This window comes from Berghia stephanieae, chromosome 11, assembly GCF_034508935.2.
Source record: "Berghia stephanieae isolate SIO BIC M18660-M18661 chromosome 11, UCSD_Bste_1.3, whole genome shotgun sequence".
Classification (NCBI taxonomy): Eukaryota; Metazoa; Mollusca; class Gastropoda; order Nudibranchia; family Aeolidiidae; genus Berghia; species Berghia stephanieae.
The window spans coordinates 15,609,560-15,631,872 of NC_088370.1; the positions used below are offsets into that span (position 1 = coordinate 15,609,560).

At 35.7% G+C, this 22,313-nt stretch overlaps 1 protein-coding gene across 3 annotated transcripts in view; it reads right to left on the reverse strand.

Moving 5' to 3' along the window:
• The window catches only part of LOC144957010 (kinesin-like protein KIF13A), a 352,589-nt gene that overhangs the window by 37,768 nt on the left and 292,508 nt on the right, over positions 1–22,313 (reverse strand). For all 3 annotated transcript variants that reach the window (XM_078887927.1, XM_078887926.1, XM_078887925.1), the window contains exons 19-32: positions 21,472–21,666; positions 15,514–15,660; positions 14,642–14,767; positions 12,786–12,956; positions 12,089–12,240; positions 10,789–10,921; positions 9,110–9,356; positions 8,630–8,756; positions 7,801–7,856; positions 6,924–7,054; positions 5,485–5,709; positions 4,742–4,795; positions 3,564–3,716; positions 959–1,048 (exon numbers count right to left, since the gene is read on the reverse strand). In XM_078887927.1, coding sequence (XP_078744053.1) covers positions 959–1,048; positions 3,564–3,716; positions 4,742–4,795; positions 5,485–5,709; positions 6,924–7,054; positions 7,801–7,856; positions 8,630–8,756; positions 9,110–9,356; positions 10,789–10,921; positions 12,089–12,240; positions 12,786–12,956; positions 14,642–14,767; positions 15,514–15,660; positions 21,472–21,666 — 2,007 coding nt within the window. The remainder of the gene's footprint in view (positions 1–958; positions 1,049–3,563; positions 3,717–4,741; positions 4,796–5,484; positions 5,710–6,923; positions 7,055–7,800; positions 7,857–8,629; positions 8,757–9,109; positions 9,357–10,788; positions 10,922–12,088; positions 12,241–12,785; positions 12,957–14,641; positions 14,768–15,513; positions 15,661–21,471; positions 21,667–22,313) is intronic.

Below are 22,313 nucleotides of genomic sequence, written 5' to 3' on the forward strand. Positions count from 1 at the left end.
ACAAAAAAAAAACCTCCATCACAAATCAAAACTAAACTAACAAATCTACAGATACAACATCAATTTTTGAACGATGAAATATAAAAAGCCAAACCCATACCAATATCATATGAAAATATATGTGTAATAAATTATCTCCCCCCCCCCCCCCCCCTGAGATATGAATAAAGAATTTGAATAAAGAAAATTCTAATGTAAACAATCAATCTTGTAGGACGCAAATTGTCTCAATTGAAAGAAAAAAACCCCAAAAAAACAAACAAAATGTAAAAACACTAGACCTCCAATGGAATGTAACTTCTGGTATGATGCGGAACGTTACAGCTTGAAACTCAAAGAAATAATTTAACAATGAAAATAAATAGAACAGAAACTTCAATTTAATTACTCAAAAGCAAAATATGTGAACGTTTACAGTTTCCCCTTTGTAAAAACAAAATACAAAACCCAAAAACATTTTGTTTTGTCTTACTGATTATTTAAAATATCTTACAGAACACTGATTTAGATTCAATCCTTCTGAACTAGCATCCAGATATTTCTAGACCCATCCTTCCGAACAAACATCCAGATATTTCTAGACCCATCCTTCCGAACTAACATCCAGATATTTCTAGACCCATCCTTCAGAACAAACATCCAGATATTTCTAGACCCATCCTTCCGAACAAACATCCAGATATTTCTAGACCCAATCCTTCTGATCAAACACCTGAATTATTTCCAAACTCAATCCTTCATTTAAAAAATTCAACTCAACTTTTATCTATAATAAGATTCTACAACAAAGAGAAATCCAACATTTTATTTTGGTTAAAAATTGGTGCTCCTGTTTATATCCTGTGCCAAAAAAAGCCTCATGAAAAATGAAAAGAAAAGATTGTAAAATCTAAACTCAAAGCTTATGTTTGTGACTGGTTCCTCAAAGAAGAAAGTGACGAGGAAGAAAAAGACTCACCTGATTGATATTGGGCACACTGAAGGTCTTACGCAGGTTGGATCCTAATCGGTTGCCTGCGTGATTCAGCATCTCTTTCACGGCTACCTCCTGTAAATAGAAACAAAAAACAATCAAGGAAGCTAATAAATACTTATTTAACTTATTTAATCCGAATTGCTCTCTCTGCTCATCTACTTCCCCATACTTGAACTGTTTGATTCCTGTCGAATTTTTCACGACGTGCCTTCGCACATTCTGTTCCCTCCATGCATCTCGGTTCAGGGCATCACTTTCCTCAAGGCCCAATTCTTTAATATCATCCTTTACCTTATCCCACCATCTAGTCTTGAGGCGTCCCTTTTTCCTCTGTCCCGCTATTTGTAAGTCCAATACTTTCCTTCCCAACTATTCCCTCTCTCGTCTCTTTAAATGTCCGAACCACTTCCAGAGATGCCAACTTTAAATTCCACTCACAGGAGTTTCAGACACCACTCGTAGGAATTTCAATGCCGAAAGAGGAATTTCCGCACACAAGAAAAAGGAATTGGAATGGTATTTGGCATTGTGTTTACATATTGTATAGTTCTAAATAGATAACTGATTAGAATTATATTATAATACATATACACATTGCCAAATACAATCCCAAAGTTTCCTTATTTCAAATGAAGTAAAGCGCCAAAACCTAATGGTAGAGATTGTATTGTAGTACTGGTGGTAGTGAGGATGATGTGGTGTTAGTGGTTGTAGTAATAATGGTAGTTATGATGAAGATGTGATAGTGGTGGTGGTTGTAGTAGTCGTTGTAGTGATGATAATGTGCTGGTGGTGGTGGTTGTAGTAGTAGTGGTAATGATGATGTGGTGTAGGTGGTGTAGTAGTAGTGGTAGTGATGATGTGGGTGGTGGTGGTGGTGGTTGTAGTAGTAGTGGTAATGGTGATGTGGTGGTGGTGGTTGTAGTAGTAGTAGTAGTGATGATGTGATGTTGGTGGTTGTAGTAGTAGTGGTAGTGATGATGATGTGGTAGTTGCAGTGATGATGATGTGGTGGTGGTGATGGTTGTAGTAGTAGTAGTGGTAGTGATGATGTGATATTGGTGGTTGCAGTAGTAGTGGTAGTGATGATGATGTGGTAGTGGTAGTTGCAGTGATGATGATGTGGTGGTGGTGGTTGCAGTAGTAGTAGTGATGACGATGTGGTTGTGGTGGTTGTAGTAGTGGTGGTAGTGATGATGATGTGGTGGTGGTGGTTGTAGTAGTAGTTGTAATGATGATGATGTGGCGGTGGTGGTGTAGTTGTAGAGGTAGTGATAATGTGGTGTCGTGATTGTAGTAGTAGTGGCAGTGATAGTGATGTGGTGGTGGTGGTTGTAATGGTGATGTAGTTGTGGTAGTGGTAGTAATGATGGTGTGGTGGTGGTGGTGGTGGTTGCAGTAGTTGTGGTATTGATGATGATGTGATGGTGGTGGTTGTAGTAGTAGTGGTAATGATGATGTGGTGGTGGTGGTTGTAGTAGTAGTAGTGGTAATAATGATGTGGTGATGGTAGTTGTAGTAGTAGTGGTAGTGATGATGTGATGGTTGTAGTAGTTGTGGTAGTGGTGGTTGTAGTAGTAGTTGTGGTAGTTGCAGTAATGATGATGTGGTGGTGATGGTGGTTGCAGTAGTAGTGGTAGTGATGATGTGGGTGGTGGTGGTTGTAGTAGTAGTGGTAATGATGTGAAGGTGATGGTGGTAGTTGTAGTGGTAGTGATGATGTGGGTGGTGGTGGTTGTAGTAGTAGTGGTAATGATGTGAAGGTGATGGTGGTAGTTGTAGTGGTAGTGATGATGTGATGCTGGTGGTTGTAGTAGTAGTAGTAGTGGTATTGATGATGATGCGGTAGTGGTAGTTGTAGTTCCAGTGATGATGATGTGGTGGTGGTGGTTTCAGCAGTAGTAGTGATGACGATGGGGTTGTGGTGGTTTAGTAGTGGTGGTAGTGATGATGTGGTGGTGTTGGTTGTAGTATTAGTGGTAGTGATGATGGTGTGGCGGTGGTGGTGTAGTAGTAGTGGTAGTGATAATGTGGTGTCGTGGCTGTAGTAGTGGTAGTGATGATGATGATGATGTGGTGGTGGTTGTATTAGTAGTTGTAGTGATGATGATGTGGTGCTGGTGGTTGTAATGGTGATGGTAGTTGTAGTAGTAGTGGTAATGATGATGTGGTGGTGATGGTTGTAGTAGTAGTAGTAGTGGTAATAATGATGTGGTGGTGGTGGTTGTAGTAGTATTGGTAGTGATGATGGTTGGAATACTAATGGCAATGATGATGATGTGGTGGTTGGAAAGGGGGGGGGGGGGGTGGAATCCTAGGAACAAATTGACCTCACCGGAATTTGACGGAAGTTGCCCGGAGCCCGGAATTTTTTGCTCCAGACCGGAGTTTTTTCCTGTGAAACCGGAGTTTTGGCATCACTGCACTTCAATCTATCTTCTCTCATCTTTAATGATACACTCTTCACTTCGAATTCGTTCATTTCTCACTTTATCTTTTCTTGTCCAGCCAAGTGACCATCTCAACATCCTCATTTCTGCCACCATTTATGGAATTAAATATTAAACCCCAAAGCCAAATGATTTACCTGTCTCAACCTGTCCAGAGTGAGAATGGACTCCACTGCGGAGACACCCTTGATGTATTTCTCGATGTAAGTCTCTCCGTCAGGGGGAGCAACCTCGTTTTGAGAGGCAGCCATTTGGGCCAGAGTTTGCATGTCCTCCAGGTCCTCTGAACCCTGAAATGAGAATGTGTGTCAAATCGGTTAACTCAATTTGATTCTGAATGAATGTCTACACGAATAGGTCCTTTCTATTCTAAGATATACCGAAAGAAAAAAAAAATATATATATAAATTAAAAAATTTTTTTTTTCAAATTTTTAAATTCAAAACATTATTAAATAAATAATCTTACATTGAATGCAGCGTTGGTTCTGTCGAAAAAACCCCCCAAAACTTGTATATCGCCTAATTGTAATATCACCTAACAGGCATCATGTCTTGTCCTACATTTTTACGAGTTGCTGACAGCTAGGTACTCATTTTACACCAGAGTACGATTGACAGAATGCGAGTAAAGTGCCTTTTCAAAAGGACTCAACTATGCACCTTCCGATCGAAAGGTGAGTGTCATACCACAAGACAATATAGTTGCACGCTGAATGAATACTGAAATATACCAAGCATCAGCTGCACTGCAGTGGATTTCTATTAAAAGGTAACAGTGGCAGGCAACAGTTGAACTCATGTAACATTGGGTCACCTCTGGGATAAGTAGTAAAGACCACATTGCACTGTGCCACATGCACCACGTTCTATCACTCTTCAGATGTTCCCTACCTTACCAGTCATTCAAATAAGAGATTGGCTAGCTTTGTCTGTTAGATCTAACAGTAAACGCTTTGTGATAGATAAGGTTCCTATCCAAAAGGTAGCAAGCAATTGTTGCTGGTCATTTACATGGGTGCCAGCAGGAAGAAGTGCTGAAACCTGAAACTAAAATCTCGACACTATGCCAAACCTAAAAATGTTCCTACTGAAAATGCGGCCTAAACTTTACTCTTATTTCATCACTGTTTTTATACCATTATTAAATGATTACACAGCAAACTCAAAACACTGAAATCGGAGGTATTTGACTTCGAGATATCGCGAAACCGGAATTCCGTCATGAACCGGAAAACTGGCACCCATGGTCATTTAACATTATAGTGAAAGCTGCAAGAACTCCTACTCCATGGGCTCCGAAAGGACTACTTTACCTTGGGCATGTTGGAGACGACTTCATAGGTGATACCGCTGGCGTACAGGTAGTCCTAAGGGAAAAGGAAGAAGAATAAAAATAATTGTTTCTTGGGCAATGATTTTTTGAAGATAGAACATTTATTTCCATTATAAATCCATTAATAGAGAGCCTTGTAGCTTCAAATCAATCCATTGATAGAGATCCTTGAAGCTTCAAATCAATCCATTGATAGGGATCATTGAAGCTTCAAATCAATCCATTGATAGGGATCATTGAAGCTTCAAATCAATCCATTGAAAGAGATCCTTGAAGCTTCAAATCAATCCATTGATAGGGATCATTGAAGCTTCAAATCAATCCATTGAAAGAGATCCTTGAAGCTTCAAATCAATCCAGTGAGCTCGAGCTTCAAATCAATCCATTGAAAGAGAGCTTTGAAGCTTCAAATCAATCCATTGAAAGAGAGCTTTGAAGCGTCTAATCTATCTTAATTTTAAATAAAGGTAATAAGAGAAATACAGATATAAAGAGCAAAAAAAAAAAAAAAAGAAGATGAAAGAAAATGAGTAAGATGAAGTAGTGCAATCATGATAATAATAATAATAATAATAATAATAATAATAATAATAATAATAATAATAATAATAATAATAATAATAATAATAACAATAATAATAATAATAATAATAATAATGATGATGATGATGATGATGATGATGATGATGATGAAATATAATATAAAGAAATAAAACCACTAACTGATCCAACAATCCTGTTTTTGATCATGGACGTGATGGAGGAAAGAGACTGCTTCTTGTAGATGTTGATGCACACACGCTTCCTCAACACAATCTCCATAGACGCCGGGTGGCTCAGCCGTACCACGGCTTTCAGGATCATGTAGACGCGCTCGTTGGCGGGTGTGACGCGGTTCAAGTGGACAGAGTCGTGGAGTGATGAATCCCATGATGCAAAAGCTACCACCTGGAGTGGGATGGATGGAGTTACCAAAAAAAAAAAATATAGGGCCATGTTCAAGTTAGTCTATGAATCCCATGATGCAAAAGCTACCACCTGGAGTGGGATGAATGGAGTTACCAAAAAAAAAAAAAATATAGGGCCATGATCAAGTTAGTCTATGAATCCCATGATGCAAAAGCTACCACCTGGAGTGGGATGGATGGAGTTACCAAAAAAAAAATATATAGGGCCATGTTCAAGTTAATCTATAGATAGTATGCGCTTGGTTAACTCTCTTGAGTTCATATGCATGGAAAATCAAACATATTTGTTCGATTTCAATGAGGGTGAACTCGAGAGAGTTAAGGAGCTCACAACATTGCCATCCGGAAGTATAATGGAACGATGCACAAAACTTTGTGTAACCCTAAACGTTTATAGTCTGGTTAATACAGTTTGGTGAGAATTATTCATAAACGCGGATGGCAAAAAAAAAAAAAACAATAACAAAGACCTGAGTGACGTCAACTTCAAATTATCTATAGGCTTTCAGTGATGTGTACATATTTCCAGGTCTGATAGCCAAATACTATTATTATTATTATTATGGGCTGGACTTAATCTTAAGTGCGGGAATGTGGTCTAGTGGTATGACACTTGCTTTCAAATCAGAAGGTCCTGGGTGGTTCAGGCCTAGCTTGGCGCATAGTTGAGTCCCTGGAAAAGACTCTTTACTCACATTCTCTCACCTGTACTCAGGTGTAAAACGAGTACCTGGCCGTCAACAGCGTTGTCTCTGTCCGAAAAAAAATTGTCATATCACAAAACAGGCGTCATGTCATGCCCTAAATCTTAAGTGTTGCTGTTGGCCAGGGACCCTTGTAAAGCGCTTTGAGCACGTTTAGTAGATATTGCACTATATAAAAGCTATTTTTTTTCTTTTTTGTTGTTGTAATGGGCAAAATTTTTCATTGGTTTAAGAGTTATTTCCATTACAAAGAGTCCATAATTATTTGGGTAATAAGACCTGTCAATAAGCACACGTCAGTTTTTAACAATATCATTTGCAATAAAAAATATTTAAATAACTATATAAATAAAATACAAATAAAATGAAATAAAAAACGAATTCATTACTTTCAAAAATTCTCTCCCTCTCTCTCTCTTTGCATTTTATTTGTAATGGGCAGACGGAGGGAGGGAGGGAGGGAGGAGGGGTAAGACACACAACAACTTACGCTGTCCTTTTCTGAGTAATTCTTGTGAATGGCCAGATCAACGTAATCTGTGCTGTGTTCCTTGGGCAAGATAGAGTTGATGCCGACAGCTTGAAGTCCTTCTTTAGCATTGGGGGCCGACATGTCATCAGCTGGAAAACATCCATTGAGATTTTGATTTAGAGTCAGAGCACCAAATAATATGCAATCTAAAGTAGCAGCTACGTTTTTCTTCTTTCTTACATTTTATTTTTTTATTCTTTTATTCATTTATTTATTTATTTATTTATTTTGGATCCAATTATTGTTTTAAGATTAAAGACATATTTGTTTCTTTTTACAAATAAATTAAATTTTTTTATTATATTTAAAAAAAAAAAAGTTTAGTTGTTTCGTTAGTTTTTGTTGTTGTTGTTTGTTTACATTTTATCATTCATTATCTATTTTCAATCCATTAAAAATAATTCTATTTATTTCCAACATAATTTTTCTCCCTTTAACTTGATTATCAAAAGTTTACCACTCCATCTCATTTTTCTTCTTTTTTTATTTTAAACCTAATATTAATTTCTAAAACTTCTTTCCATCATCTCCTAGTCATGGCAGGTAGATTTATTTGGGATGTTTTTTCTTCTTTCTTTCTTGTATTTTCCTTTCCTGGTGTGTCAGGCACCGTTTCATACACACTACTCCAAATCTTGTTCCTCCAATCGTGCCTGCTCCCTACTTCTTTACTTTGACATTTTCAGGATTTCTGCCGACAAGACATGGTGGCAGTGACATTATTTTACTGATAACTGAAAAGTTATTATAGAGAAAACTGTGTCATTCACAGGTTTTGTTTATCTATGAATCACTCATTTTTATGAAAAGGGAAATAAAATGGAGAGGTACTCACCATTTAGGTCCAGGAAAAGTACTGGTGTGTGTTCTTCTATATTTGGCGGATGCTCCCTGAAAAAAGCAAAAAAATAAACAATGTATCCTCTGTTGTATTTTTATAACCAATGGGTATGGGACGATGTGTACTTATTTACAGGTCTGATAACCCAAATTGTGTGTGGGCTCATTGCTGTAAGGGAAATACTCTCAAACCCAACGCAAAATATTGTCCACTACCACAATGTTAAATCGATCCCATAATTATGTTTGGTTATCAAACCTGCAGATATGTCTTTCTTCTCTCCTCTCTCTCTCTCTCTCTCTCTCTCTCTCTCTCTCTCTCTCTCTCTCTCTCTCTATCCTCCAATATAATTTTGACAAATTTAAGGGATAGCTTGTCCTTGATCCCGCCTAATTGTTGGATGTGGCTTATGCAATGTTTTAACAGTCTACTTGACTGTGTCATTCTCTAACTGTGTAACTGGTCTTGACAAAATTTTATGGGAGAAACAAAACACATTTTTGCATGCATTCTTAATGCAAAGCAATATCTGTCATATGTTGTTAATATCTACTATTTATCCCACAACTAGGCCTTCTAAATGAGTAAGGAATTACTAGAAAGGCATTCTGTACATTATTAGCTACATTTTTTTTTCCTCTTCGAGTTAAATTATTTATGACTTACCATTCAGCAGGGGCCCCAGGTATATTACTACCAGCAGACGGTACCAATACAGCATTGCGTTCCTCTGTCAGATAAACCCATTGTTCGATCAAAGCCCGTTCTCTCTCTCCCCCCCCCCCACCTCTTTCTCTCTCTCTCTCCACAATTTATGACTTACCATTCAGCAGGGGCCCCAGGTATATTACTACCAGCAGATGGTACCAATACAGCATTGCGTTCCTCTGTCAGATAAACCCATTGTTCAATCAAAGCCCGTTCTCTCTCACAATCTGCCTCTGTCTTGTCTGAGGAGTAGAAAATGAAAAGAGGAAAAAATAAATTTAAATCATATTCTTTGCCAGAATTATATCCTGCAACAACAAATGTGACCAACAGCTTCAAAAAGGTTTTATGCCATCTGCTGCACGACATTGTTAGATGTGTCACCTATATAGGTGGAGGGTATTATAATATATATATAATATATATATATATATATATATATATATATATATATATAATATATATATTATATTAGGATTGAGTGAGTTAAAAAACAGAAAAACAGAAAAAATTATTCAAAACTTTATCTTAAATCAAACAAAATCTCTGGTTATTTTAGTGCTTGAACGTCTGTATACACAAACCCTATCCTTACCTTGTTTATTGATCAGCATCTGTATATGCTGGTCTAAATATTTTTTACGTCTGGCCAAAGCCTTGGACCAGTGATCCCTCAGGACAGTCAGATCCTCCTCCTGGTACGAGTCCAGTCCTTTCTGCAACCTTGACCTCACGCATACACAACCGATGGACAGGGAGTTGACAGACTCACAGATAAGGGGCAGAGTGCCCGAGTTGGAAGCTGTGGATCGGATACGTGCCAAAACCCGACGAGAGTGACCCTGGATAAAGAGAACAGAAAGAATCATACTGGATTAAGGGCAGTGTGGCTCAGCGGTATAGTCTTTGCTTCGTACCCGAAAGATACTGAGTTCGATCACCTGTCGTCGCGCTGTGTGGCCTTGAGCAAGTTACCTCACCCTAGCTCAATTTGCAGCACTGCACTGCGGCTGGCGCCTGGGTTATTCCAGTCTTCCCTTGGAATAGACCCTAGAGACAAACTTCCCCAATGTGATGAATAAAGGGAATTTTATTTTTTTATTTTATCTTATATATTTTCAAAATAATGACGCTAGTAATGAATACACATATATTTTTTAGATAAAAATCCAAATTTCAATTTTTAAAAAATCTCTATTATTAAGATTGCATGATTTATATTAGCAAACAGAATAAAAGAGTGCATATTAAAGAATAATGATGGTAGAAATGTCACAGGTAACTAACAAAACATTCGGATATTCTCAAGGAAAAAATCTGAATTTCAAGATACAAATAATCTATTTCATAAAAAATTACATTGATTTCCACCCTTTATCTTTTATAAATTATCACATAACAAGTCTGGAAGAAATAGAAGCTTGGGCAGGCCCACAAGAACCTCTTCTAGTGACTGTGAAGTGCAGAAAACTGTCTTGGCATGATAGCCTGAGCAGGATAGTCAAAGGAAGATGTGGCTGGACAATATAAAAGAATGGACAGAGATGTCGGTTCCAGAGCTGCTACATAGGGCTAGCAACAGGCAGGCATGGAGGAAGACTAACTTCTGGTTCACGCAAGTTCCCCCCCCCCCCCCCCGACAACCATCCGGTCATGGGTTTGAGTGAGTGAGTGACTTAACAAGTCTATAGAATTGATGCAGTGTTGTTCAAACTAGTTCCATATAATTTATTTCCGAGTTTAATAACATTAGATATATTTATAACTTTTCCTCAGAGAATAGGTCCCAATGAAGTAAAATATCAAAAATTTTTGGACAGGATACTGATCTATCGCAAAATACTTTCTACCAGATCTAACAGACTCCGCTACCCAATCACTGCTGGTTGAACATGTGGGTCAGAAAAAAATCTGGACTTCACCCAGGGTTGACCTCTGCCCCTTTTGCATGTGAATCGAGTGTGCTACCAACTGAGTTATCAAGACCCCCCCCCCCCCCCCCCCCAGTCTCAAAACAGTATTAAGTCGGGATGATTAAGATGCTTAAAATAGAATTTGTAGCCAGAAATATCCTGCTGAAGTTGACTTTATATGCTTTATAGAGGAGAAGGAATATCATAGTTTACTGTGGTAAATACCAACGTTTCATATTTTTGACCAGTTAAACTATAATTCGACTTTTTAGCATCTGGTCCATCCCGACATAATACCGTTTTGAGACGAAGGGTCACATATGAGAGAAGATTATTTTCAATAGTGGATTTAATTTTCTACCTGTCGCAGCTGCATGACTCCTCCACAGGGGACATCGGGCTTGGGGGTGACTTCGACCGGCGTGTATTCCCCTTGGTCATTCAGCTCGTGGATTTCTACCCACAGTTCTATCTTTCTCATCACCTCATTCCATCTGTCAGACAAATTTTATTTTGAATAGTATGTAAATTGACAAATGAAAAACTATATCAATGAGTAAAAAGTAGTCCTTAAGAGCCATTCGACCCATGGAGCCGGATTTTATCCCGGTTTCTATAGCGTGAAACAGACAATAGCAATTGCTCGCTACCCTTTGGATTGGATGCTAGTCTATTGTAAAGTACTTTCCACCAGATCTAACAGATCCAGCTACCCAATCATTGCTGGGTAGACAGGGGATGTCAAAAAAAAATCTGGATTGCACCCAGGATCGATATCGGTCCCTTTGAGTGTGAAGCGAGTGCTCTACCAACTGAGCTATCGCGACCCTCTAAGTAGATATTGCAAAATAAAAAATTTGGAGGCAGGCAAAGGTGTTGAGGATAAATATCTGAAGAGGGAAGTGTATGAGACCGCTTGCAAAACCTATTTTAGTCAGATTCGACTTTAAAAAAATGAATTATGCCCCTGTTAACCTAAACAAACTACATGATTGTATGTGTTAAAGTAAAATACTCATTAGTTCTAAATGCCTCATCAATCATACCATCTGAAACCTATGTGTAACCTTTAATGTTTAGAGTCTGGTTGGGATAATTTAGCGAGAACTAATCTCACATCTCGCAGTCAAGATAGTATATAATTCCAATAATATATTTTAAAATCCAATAAGAATAAGAAAAAAAACACACAATTATTTGCATTAATTACGCGTCCAGCATTCTTGATGGGCAAACGTGAACTGGCAGTCATATGATTCTTCATTTGTAACCCGCTGGTCTTGTCGTATGAGACTCACCTTCGGATCGGAAGGTCCAGGGTTCGAGCCTCGATCAGTGCATAGTTGAGTCCTTGAAAAAAAAGGCTCTTTACTCATATTCTCTCACTGTACTCAGGTGTAAAATGAGTACCTGGCCGTTAAAAAAAATTATCATATCGCCTAACAGGCGTCATGTCTCGTTCTACATGTTACGTGTTGCTGTTGGACAGGGACGCTTTGTAAAGCGCTTTGAGCACGTTAGTGGATATTGCGCTATATAAATGCTCTATTTTTAATAATTTTTTAAAAAACCCGATTCGGAAATGGAATACGAGGTAAAGTTATTATTCAGTCCAACACTGACTATCCGATCCATCTCCAAATCCAAATCCACCCACCCACCTGTCAGAAACCGATCTAGACTTGGCCTGGGCCGAGTTTGCCATCACCAGGTCCTTCCCAAATCCCTGGCTCCGATGGCCCCACACTTCGATGGAGAGGGCCCCGTCGGAACAGTGCTCGATGAACTCTTCGGTAATAGGGACCAAGAATTGCTGGCAAGGCAAGACGAAAAAGAATATTATAGAAACAATCAACAATCAACAATTTGGGTAGAAGAAAAAAAAGAGAATGATTTTTTAAAAACATGTTACAGACAACTGTACCCATTTACTGACACGATTATTATCACTGTTATTCTGTTTTCTTTTACTTTCTAATAACTATTATTGTTAGTATTAGCATCATTATCATAATCGTTATCTTCTATTATTATTATCATTATTATTATTATTATCATCATCATCATCATCATCATCATCATCATCGTCGTCGTCGTCATCATCATTATTATTATTATCATTATTATTATTATTATTATTATTATTATTATTATTATTATTATTATTATTATTATTATTATTATATTATTATTATTATTATTAGTATTATTATTATTACTATTATCACCTTTATTACGAAATATTATTAGAACGATTATCATAATTATTATCATCATCATCATCGTTAATACCATTGCGATCATTGTAATTTATTCCCCTTTTTTCCAACTTCAAAGCAAAATAGGCAATTAATTTACCTTGCTGTGATTGAAGACAAAATTGACAGTGCTGTCCTCCTTATTGTCGGTGGCATCGGGGTTGATCTCTGGCGGTACCACACACGGCTCCTCTTCCCCCCAAAAAGAGTATTGACAGAAGACGAAGTTCGACAGGGCTTGAGGCAGACCTCTGGCTTCTTTTATACAAACCTTTTAAAAAAAATTTTTTATTGAAGAGTAAATGTGTAAGTGTTGGGGGGGGGGGGGAGGAGGAGGGAGGGATGAAAAGACAAAAGATTTTAAAATATCAAAGAGGTTAATCACCAACGTTTAAAATAAAGAAAAACAAACAAAAAAAACCAAACCCCCCCCCAAAAAAAAAAAAAAACAACAAAAAAACAAAAAACAAAAAAAAACCCCCAAAAACAAACAAACAAAAAAATCCACACAAAAAAAAAGAAATATTGATTGAAATCCATCATGATACGTTTACCAACGAGTATGAGTATGACTAGAATTTAAATCTTCAAAGTTATCAATAACCATTCAATTCCTAATTTTAAAAATAATATGGGTGGGATTACTAAACTAATAACCAATAGCTAAACAATTCATGAAGTCATAAACATAGACCTGTAAATGAGCTATATAAAAATTGACTGAGACTGAAACTGAACCTCACTGAAACTCTTCGTATCGTATCAGAAAAATCCAAAGAATCGAGACGAATAGTAAATAGCAAGCTCACTTGAGCAAAACAATGGCAGAAAACTAATTTACGTGGGAATTAATTAGGCTACTTACAATTGCTTCTTATAATTAGGTACCCACATCAGTGAAAAAACGGTCAACCAGTTTGTTTACAACGTGAGGCAATCGAGATGTGCTTGTAGCAATCATATAACTTTCGATTTGAAGGTGTCTTCATAACGCACTTCCGGCTTTCGCATTAAACTTTTTCATACTTTTAGGTTCTACCAAGTAAATGTGGTCAATTTTGGCTAGACGAAACAGTGAAATTTATTACTTGGCGGCTCAGTTAAAATTGGCTAACATTAGGATCATGACAGGTTTGGAAAGTGAAAAGATAATTTCACGAAGGCTGTGTGAAAATACACTGGGGTGTGTTCAGACACGGCAATTCTAAGAAGCATCGCTTAGCCGTGGCAATATACCCTTCGTAAATATAAACGGCCCTTGAGCTATGCGTGGCGCTGTGGAACATTCCTAATTACTTCACTGTCATTCGACTACGATTCATGAATTCTTTCTTTCTTTCCTTTTTAAAAATATTTGAATTTGACGATTTGACTGATTCCAGTTAATTGACTGAGAATTTACAGGTCTATTTAAACAGTAAAATGGTGTGCTTGACAACAAATTAACTTATGTAAATAAACCCAATACAAAAATCTGTAATCTCAGTTTAGAACAAAAGAACAGAGAATAACAATAACATGGCAAGGGAAAACGGAAAAGGTGGGATAGAAGATAGCATATTTAGTCCTGCGTGTCCCCCTGACAATCAGACAGCTGGTCATGGGAATAAGTAAGCGAGTAAGTGTGTTAGTGTGCGGCTATGTGGTCTAGTGGTATGACACTCGCTTTCGGATTAGAAGGCCCTGGGTTCGAGCCTCGCGCTTGGCGCATAGTTGAGTCCTTGGAAAAGACTCTTTACTCATATTCTCTCACCGTACTCAGGTGTAAATTGAGTACCTGGCCGTTAACAGCGTTGTTTTTGTCCGAAAAATTGTAATATCGCCTAACAGGCGTCATGTCCCATCCTACATGTTAAATGTTGCTGTTGACCTGGGACCCCTTGTAAAGCGCTTTGAGCACATTTAGTGGATATTGCGCTATATAAAGTTCAATAAAAAAAACTCAATAAGACCAACCTGGATCAAGAGTGGGGCCCCCATAGGAACAGAGTTTTCATCATCGTTATCTTCCGTCATGTCGACGTATCGGTCCAAGATGGCGCCCCCTTGCTTGGAGATCTCAATGTGGAGCTTTCCAGCCACCTGGTTTTGGAGGGGGGAGGGAGAGAGAGGGGAAGGGGGAGAGAGGGAGGGAGACGGGGGAGAGAGAGAGGGGAGAGAGAGGGGGGGGAAGAGAGATAGAGAGAGAGAGAGAGGGGGAGAGAGAGGGGGGGGGGAGAGTGAAGAGAGATAGAGAGAGAGAGAAAGAGAGAGAGAGAGAGAGAGAGAGAGAGAGAGAGAGAGAGAGAGAGAGAGAGAGAGAGAGAGAGAGAGAGAGAGAGAGAAAGAGAGATTTATGAATTAGATGAATGGTTAAAAATTTCAATGGCGTCACAAAAAGGACGGGATGTTGATTCTTGGTGGAAAATAACGATAACAATGATGATGGTAATGACAAACAATGACGATGAGGATGATGTTGATGATGATTAATATTCTTATAATCATTTTCATCATCATCACCACAATCATTATTATTATTTTAAAAATTATTATTATCATTATCTTCATCATCATCCTCATTATTATTTTTATTTCTATTACCATTATTACATTTCATCATTATCATGATTTATATTATTATTATTATTATTATTATTATTATTATTATTATTATTATTATTATTATTATTATTATTATTATTATTATTAATCATTATTACTATGACAATGCCGCTGATGATGATGATGATGATGATGATGATGCTGCTGCTGCTGCTGATGATGATGACGACAACGTTGATGATATGACGATAATACGAAAACAGTGAGTTCAACAACCAACCAACCTCTCCCTGTTGACTTATAATGGGGACATGGTAGTCCAGCTTGACGTCGTGAAACAGACACTCCAAGAAAATGTTGGCTACTCCAATCAGGTTGTGGTTCTCTTGGGACTCGTAGAACGGATCGCCCACTTCTGGTGGTCCCTCATCCTGTGTGAATTGAAGACATTGTGGAAAATATATATGTAAATGTTGCTGCTCGAAGCTCGAGGAAATAAACAACAATGTGAAAAAGAGATGCCATTGGCTTGATACAAGCCCGGGTTTTCTAAGTGTGATTGCAATGCCTTAACCCTCTCCTTACCACCCATAGGAAAATCGTCACATTCGTTACGATGCAGCGAACAATTTTCTTATTCTGATTTCATTTTGTTATAGTTATAGCTATAAAAACTCGACACTGTGTTGCAGAGCCCCTTTATCTGAACATAATATAGAATATTATACTTGTTGCTAATCTGTTTAAAAATCTATTTTTGTGTTGGGTGAATTTGAAGTTTAGGGTACAGTTCTGAAAATAGCTGGTAAGGAGAAAGTTAACATCAAAATATGAAAGTATTCATTGGTCTCGGTTTTATGAATCTTTTTGGCAAGTTTGGGTATCAAAATGTAAGAAAGCTTTTTTGTCACTGTACATGTACAGTTAAAAACAGATCAAAATTTCTTGTTGGACATGAAAAATGGGGTCCATCAAAATTTTAAAAAACCCCAAAAAACTGACAAAAGCCGCAGTATAAATAACTAGATAAAACAACAATAAAATCAGATCAAATTTAATATAATTATGTTGTTTAAAACTTAACTTATTATAATGATGTCGTTTACAACCTTAACTGATTATAATTATGTTTAAAACCTTAACTTATTATAATGATGTCGTTTACAACCTTAACTGATTATAATTATGTTTAAAACCTTAACTTATTATAATTATGTCGTTTAAAACCTTATCTTATTATAATTATGTCTAAAACCTTAACTTATTATAATTATGTCGTTTAAAACCTTAACTTATTATAATGATGTCGTTTACAACCTTAACTTATTATAATTATGTTTAAAACCTTAACTTATTATAATTATGTCGTTTAAAACCTTAACTTATTATAATCATGTTTAAAACCTTAACTTATTATAATGATGTCGTTTACAACCTTAACTTATTATAATTATGTTTAAAACCTTAACTTATTATAATGATGTCGTTTACAACCTTAACTTATTATAATTATGTTTAAAACCTTAACTTATTATAATGATGTCGTTTACAACCTTAACTTATTATATTTATGTTTAAAACTTTAACTTATTATAATTATGTCGTTTAAAACCTTAACTTATTATAATTATGTTTAAAACCTTAACTTATTATAATTATGTTTAAAACCTTAACTTATTATAATTATGTCATTTAAACCTTAACTTATTATAATTACGCAGTTTAAAACCTTAACTTATATGTTTCAAATAGACAGTTTAAATGAAATGAGAAGAAAAGCTGGGGAAGTGACTATCCACAGTGATTACATTTATCAAAATAAAATTAAAGTAAATATCAGAAAGCACACTGAACAATGAATGACATATATATCTGACACGAGTTAAAATATAATAATCATCTAAAAACATGTGGGGGGCAGGGAGGGGGGGAGAGAGAGAAAAGGAGAGAGAGGGGGGGGAGAAAGAGAGAGAGAGAGAGAGAGAGAGAGAGAGAGAGAGAGAGAGAGAGAGAAGGGGAGGGGGAGAAAAAAAGAGAAAGTGGGGGGGTGGGACAGAAAGAGAGGGAGGGGGGGAAGAGACAGAGAAGGGGGGGGGGGGGAGAGAAAGAGAGAGATAGATAGATAGGGGGAGAGAGATAGATAGAGAGAGAGAGAGCGACAGAGACAGAGAGAGAGAGAGAGAGAGAGAGAGAGAGAGAGAGAGAGAGAGAGAGAGAGAGAGAGAGAGAGAGGAGAAAGACAGAGACAATATAAGGACATGGAAAGGGGGAGTGGTAAAAAAAAGCAACAACAACCAAAAATACAAGATGATACTAAGCTACAAATCGAATTACTGGACAAAAACAATCAGAGCTTTACTACTGTACGCTGCTAAAACGTCCCCCCCCCCCCCCCCCCCCCCCCCCCCCCCCCCCCCCCACCTATTTTGACCAGAACAGTAATTCCAATAACAATTGATTAAAACGATCTTCAACTTGTCAAACAAATACTCAAACCTGAGCATTTAAACTTTCTTACAATACATTGTAACTTATGTTTTAGGGACATTTAAGCTTTCTTACACAACTTAACATTGTTAACTTTGTACTATGTTTTAGGGACATTTAAGCTTTCTTACATTACATTGTAACTTATGTTTTAGGGACATTTAAGCTTTCTTACATTACATTGTAACTTATGTTTAGGGACATTTAAGCTTTCTTACATTACATTGTAACTTATGTTTTAGGGACATTTAAGCTTTCTTACATTACATTGTAACTTATGTTTTAGGGACATTTAAGCTTTCTTACAATACATTGTAACTTATGTTTTAGGGACATTTAAGCTTTCTTACAATACATTGTAACTTATGTTTTAGGGACATTTAAGCTTTCTTACATTACATTGTAACTTATGTTTTAGGGACATTTAAGCTTTCTTACATTACATTGTAACTTATGTTTTAGGGACATTTAAGCTTTCTTACATTACATTGTAACTTATGTTTTAGGGACATTTAAGCTTTCTTACATTACATTGTAACTTATGTTTTAGGGACATTTAAGCTTTCTTACATTACATTGTAACTTATGTTTTAGGGACATTTAAACTTTCTTACAATACATTGTAACTTATGTTTTAGGGACATTTAAGACTTTCTTACAATACATTGTAACTTATGTTTTAGGGACATTTAAGCTTTCTTACATTACATTGTAACTTATGTTTTAGGGACATTTAAGCTTTCTTACATTACATTGTAACTTATGTTTTAGGGACATTTAAGCTTTCTTACATTACATTGTAACTTATGTTTTAGGGACATTTAAGCTTTCTTACATTACATTGTAACTTATGTTTTAGGGACATTTAAGCTTTCTTACAATTACATTGTAACTTATGTTTTAGGGACATTTAAACTTTCTTACAATACATTGTAACTTATGTTTTAGGGACATTTAAGCTTTCTTACATTACATTGTAACTTATGTTTTAGGGACATTTAAGCTTTCTTACATTACATTGTAATTTATGTTTTAGGGACATTTAAGCTTATTACAATACATTGTAATTTATATTTTAGTGACATTTACGCTTTAATACAATACATTGTAACATACGTTTTAGGGACATTTAAGCTTTAATACAATACATTGTAACTTATGTTTTTGGGACATTTAAGCTTATTACAATACATGGTAATTTATGTTTTAGGGAAATTTAAGTTAATTCCAATACATTGTAATTTATGTTTTAGGGACATATAAGCTTATTACAATAAATTGTAATTTATGTTTTACGGACATTAAAGCTTATTACTATACATTGTAATTTATGTTTCAGGGACATATAAGCTTATTAATTTAAAAAAATCTTATTACTGATATGATATGATATGATATGATATGATATGATATGATAATGATCTATATTTTGGTGACATTGACGAGCAACTAAAATGTGGATGCATGGAGTACTCAAATAAAATACACCACTCAAAGAAATATATTTTGCCAGTGATGAGGATATAACAAATTGTGAATGGCTGACACATAAATACGAATACAATATAGAATTTTTTAAAAACAAAAAAACAAGAAAGTATAAAAATAAAATAAAAAGTGAAGCTTTTTAATATGGAGACTATATTTTTAATCCATTTATTTTTATTAATGAGGTACCAGTGACTGAGCTGAACAAGTGTCTGAGGTTCGATCCCCAGTCGAGGTCGACTGATTTCTTTTTCTTTTCTTTTTCTTTCTTGCTCTGTCTGGTACCTTTCATACACACATGTTCAAACCTTTATCTTATACTGGTGCCTGCTCCTAAATTTCTTTAATTTGATATCAATGACAGATGATTTGGTTTTTCATCTTTTGACAAACTATGATCGTTTGACAATGACTGCAAAACTCTGGCCCTAGCAGCATTGCTTTCTTGGGTAAATCACTTCACTTCACATTTTATTTTTCTCATTCGACTCAAGTGTGAATCAACACCATGCCTCTGTTACTAGGTTTGGGTAACTGGGTCTGTTAGATCTGGTGGAGAGCACGTTGCGATAGACTAGCTAGCATCCTCCTATCCAGGGGATAGCAAGCAACTGGGATAAAACTACCGTTCCACGGGCCTCTGAAAGACTGACTACCTTTTATACTTTTCTAGGAGCATATTGAATCCGTTGGAATGCTCTATGTATATAAATGCTCGTGGGTAAAAATTATTTAAAGCAACAAATTTACAACTCTCTTATGTTTAATTAAAATTCCACACAGTATTCATTACCAAGCTCTATTTTAGGACTTCTTTATCTTTTATACTAATCTATCTTTTGTTGTTTTGGGTCCTGAATAAATATTAAGTACGTTTGTTTTTTGTTTTTGTTTTTAAGGGTTTTACGGCGCTTGCAACACATTTAGGTTATATCAGCGCCAGAAATATTAAGTACATTGAGAAAAACAATAAATAAATAAAAAATAAAAATTAAGTACATTGAGAAAAAAAAATAATTGAAATGAAATGACAACAGTGCACATAAAAACTACTTATTTCTTGAACGTAAACACACACACAACAATAAAATAGCTTTAAAAAGTAAAACATTAAAAATGTATACCTTAATAACTTTTACTAATCCTTGTGGCGTATTTCACTCAACACACCAAAAAATATAGCAATACCAATGAAACAGTACTGATGAATGGCATGGATGTTTTTAACAATGAGAGGAAGATTGTTTTATCAGTCGACACATTCAATGAATATTCAAAAGCAATAAAATGTTAATTTTGATAATTGAAAAATCAGAATCATTCTTTGATAAATAGTAAATTAAAATTTTATAACATCAAAAAAAAATCTATCGTTTTCTCAAAATATAGTCGATTTCTCAACAACAAAAAACTATTGTTTTCTGAAAGCTTTTGAAGTGTTATAAGTTTTAATAAATCATTTTATTTTTTTTTGAGTTATCATTGTCAAAGACTATCATATCTAAAAACTTTTGGTTCTTTGTTTTTCCAGGTATGAAACCCTACATAAGAATGGATTTTGAAAAAATAATTTCTTTTGGATTGTTTTAACAAAAAATCCAAATCTTATTTTTCCTTTTTTTTTCAGCTTTTATCTGTTCCTCCCTTTTTAAATAATTTACAATGTGCAATGTCCAATATATTGTGACTTGATGTATGAAGCAAGAGCATTAAAGGAACACTTGGTCCATTTCAAATTTCTAGTACTGATATGATATATAACAATAAAACTACAACAGACCTGCCACAGGTTAAAAATAACATAAAATCCGTATTTTATTTGAAAAAAAAATTATTCAAAAAATATTTTAAACCCCAATCCCCCTTCCCCCTTTTAATCTTTATCATCCAAAAAAAAGAAGAAGAAATATTTCTATTCCGTCTCACAAAAATCAGTACTCCAAAATGCTTCAGAACTCTCATTAGGTTTCATCTTGGAAAAAAATACATTAATGAGAAAAAACGTCAATATTTTCATCAATATTCCTTTGATTCTGTCGTTAAAAATCCACGATCAGGGTGAGAAAACGTTGACTACTATTGCAGATAATATATATATATATATATATACTCAAATTTGGAAAGAGAAACATCTGAATTTGTCCAAAATATTCTGGAATGTTCAAAATTTTCTAAAAATACAGATTACATCTGTATGACAGGCAGGTCTGCGAGAAAAAAAACAACACAACACAAATGCATGCGTGAAAGCAGCAGACAACACCAACCCCAGCAAGAATGGAATAGTCAATGTCAAGGTCGTCGACCGTCTCTACCATCATGGGTCCTCCACTGGCTTTGCGCTCCAGGTACATCTCTCGCATGTCGATGACTTTGTTCTCCAGCTTCTCCAGGGACCAGATTTGAGAGTTGCGGTTCTTGCGCTTCACAAGGATGGCCGGCTCGCTGACAAATGCTCCTCTCTGTAATTAATACAGGAAATTAAAATTTAAAAAAAAAATGGTTTCTTTCTTTCCTTTATTTGTGTAATGTAAATGTTGCTGCTCGAAACTCGAAGAAATAAATAACAATGTGAAATTGAATGTAAGCTTTAATTTAATATACAAAAACAGCTGAAATGGACATTTCAGGTTTCCCCCTTATCACCAAAACAGGATGAATGAAACATTACAGACGAATGAGATAATGTGGTAGTGGCATTGTCAAGATGAATAAACAAATTCATAAATAAAATAAATTCATCTTAACACCTCCGTTACCACATTATCTCATTCGTCTGTAGTGTTTTGTTGATAAAGGGGAAACCTGAAACGTCCATTTCATCTGTTTTTGTATATATTAAATTGAAGCTTACATTCAATTTCACATTGTTATTTATTTCTTTGTGTGACGGCAATGGGGATGTATTGATGTGAACATCTTTACAGGTCTCGACAAAAGAGACCACTTATGGGTTTGATTTTAAAGTATGGTTATGGACAATGTTTTTGGCATTGGTTTGAGAGTATTTCCATTAAAACAATGAGCCCATAAAACAATTTTGGTTATTAGACCTGAAAATAAGAACACATCGGGAAGTATACATAGGAGTGATTATTAGAATTAGCAA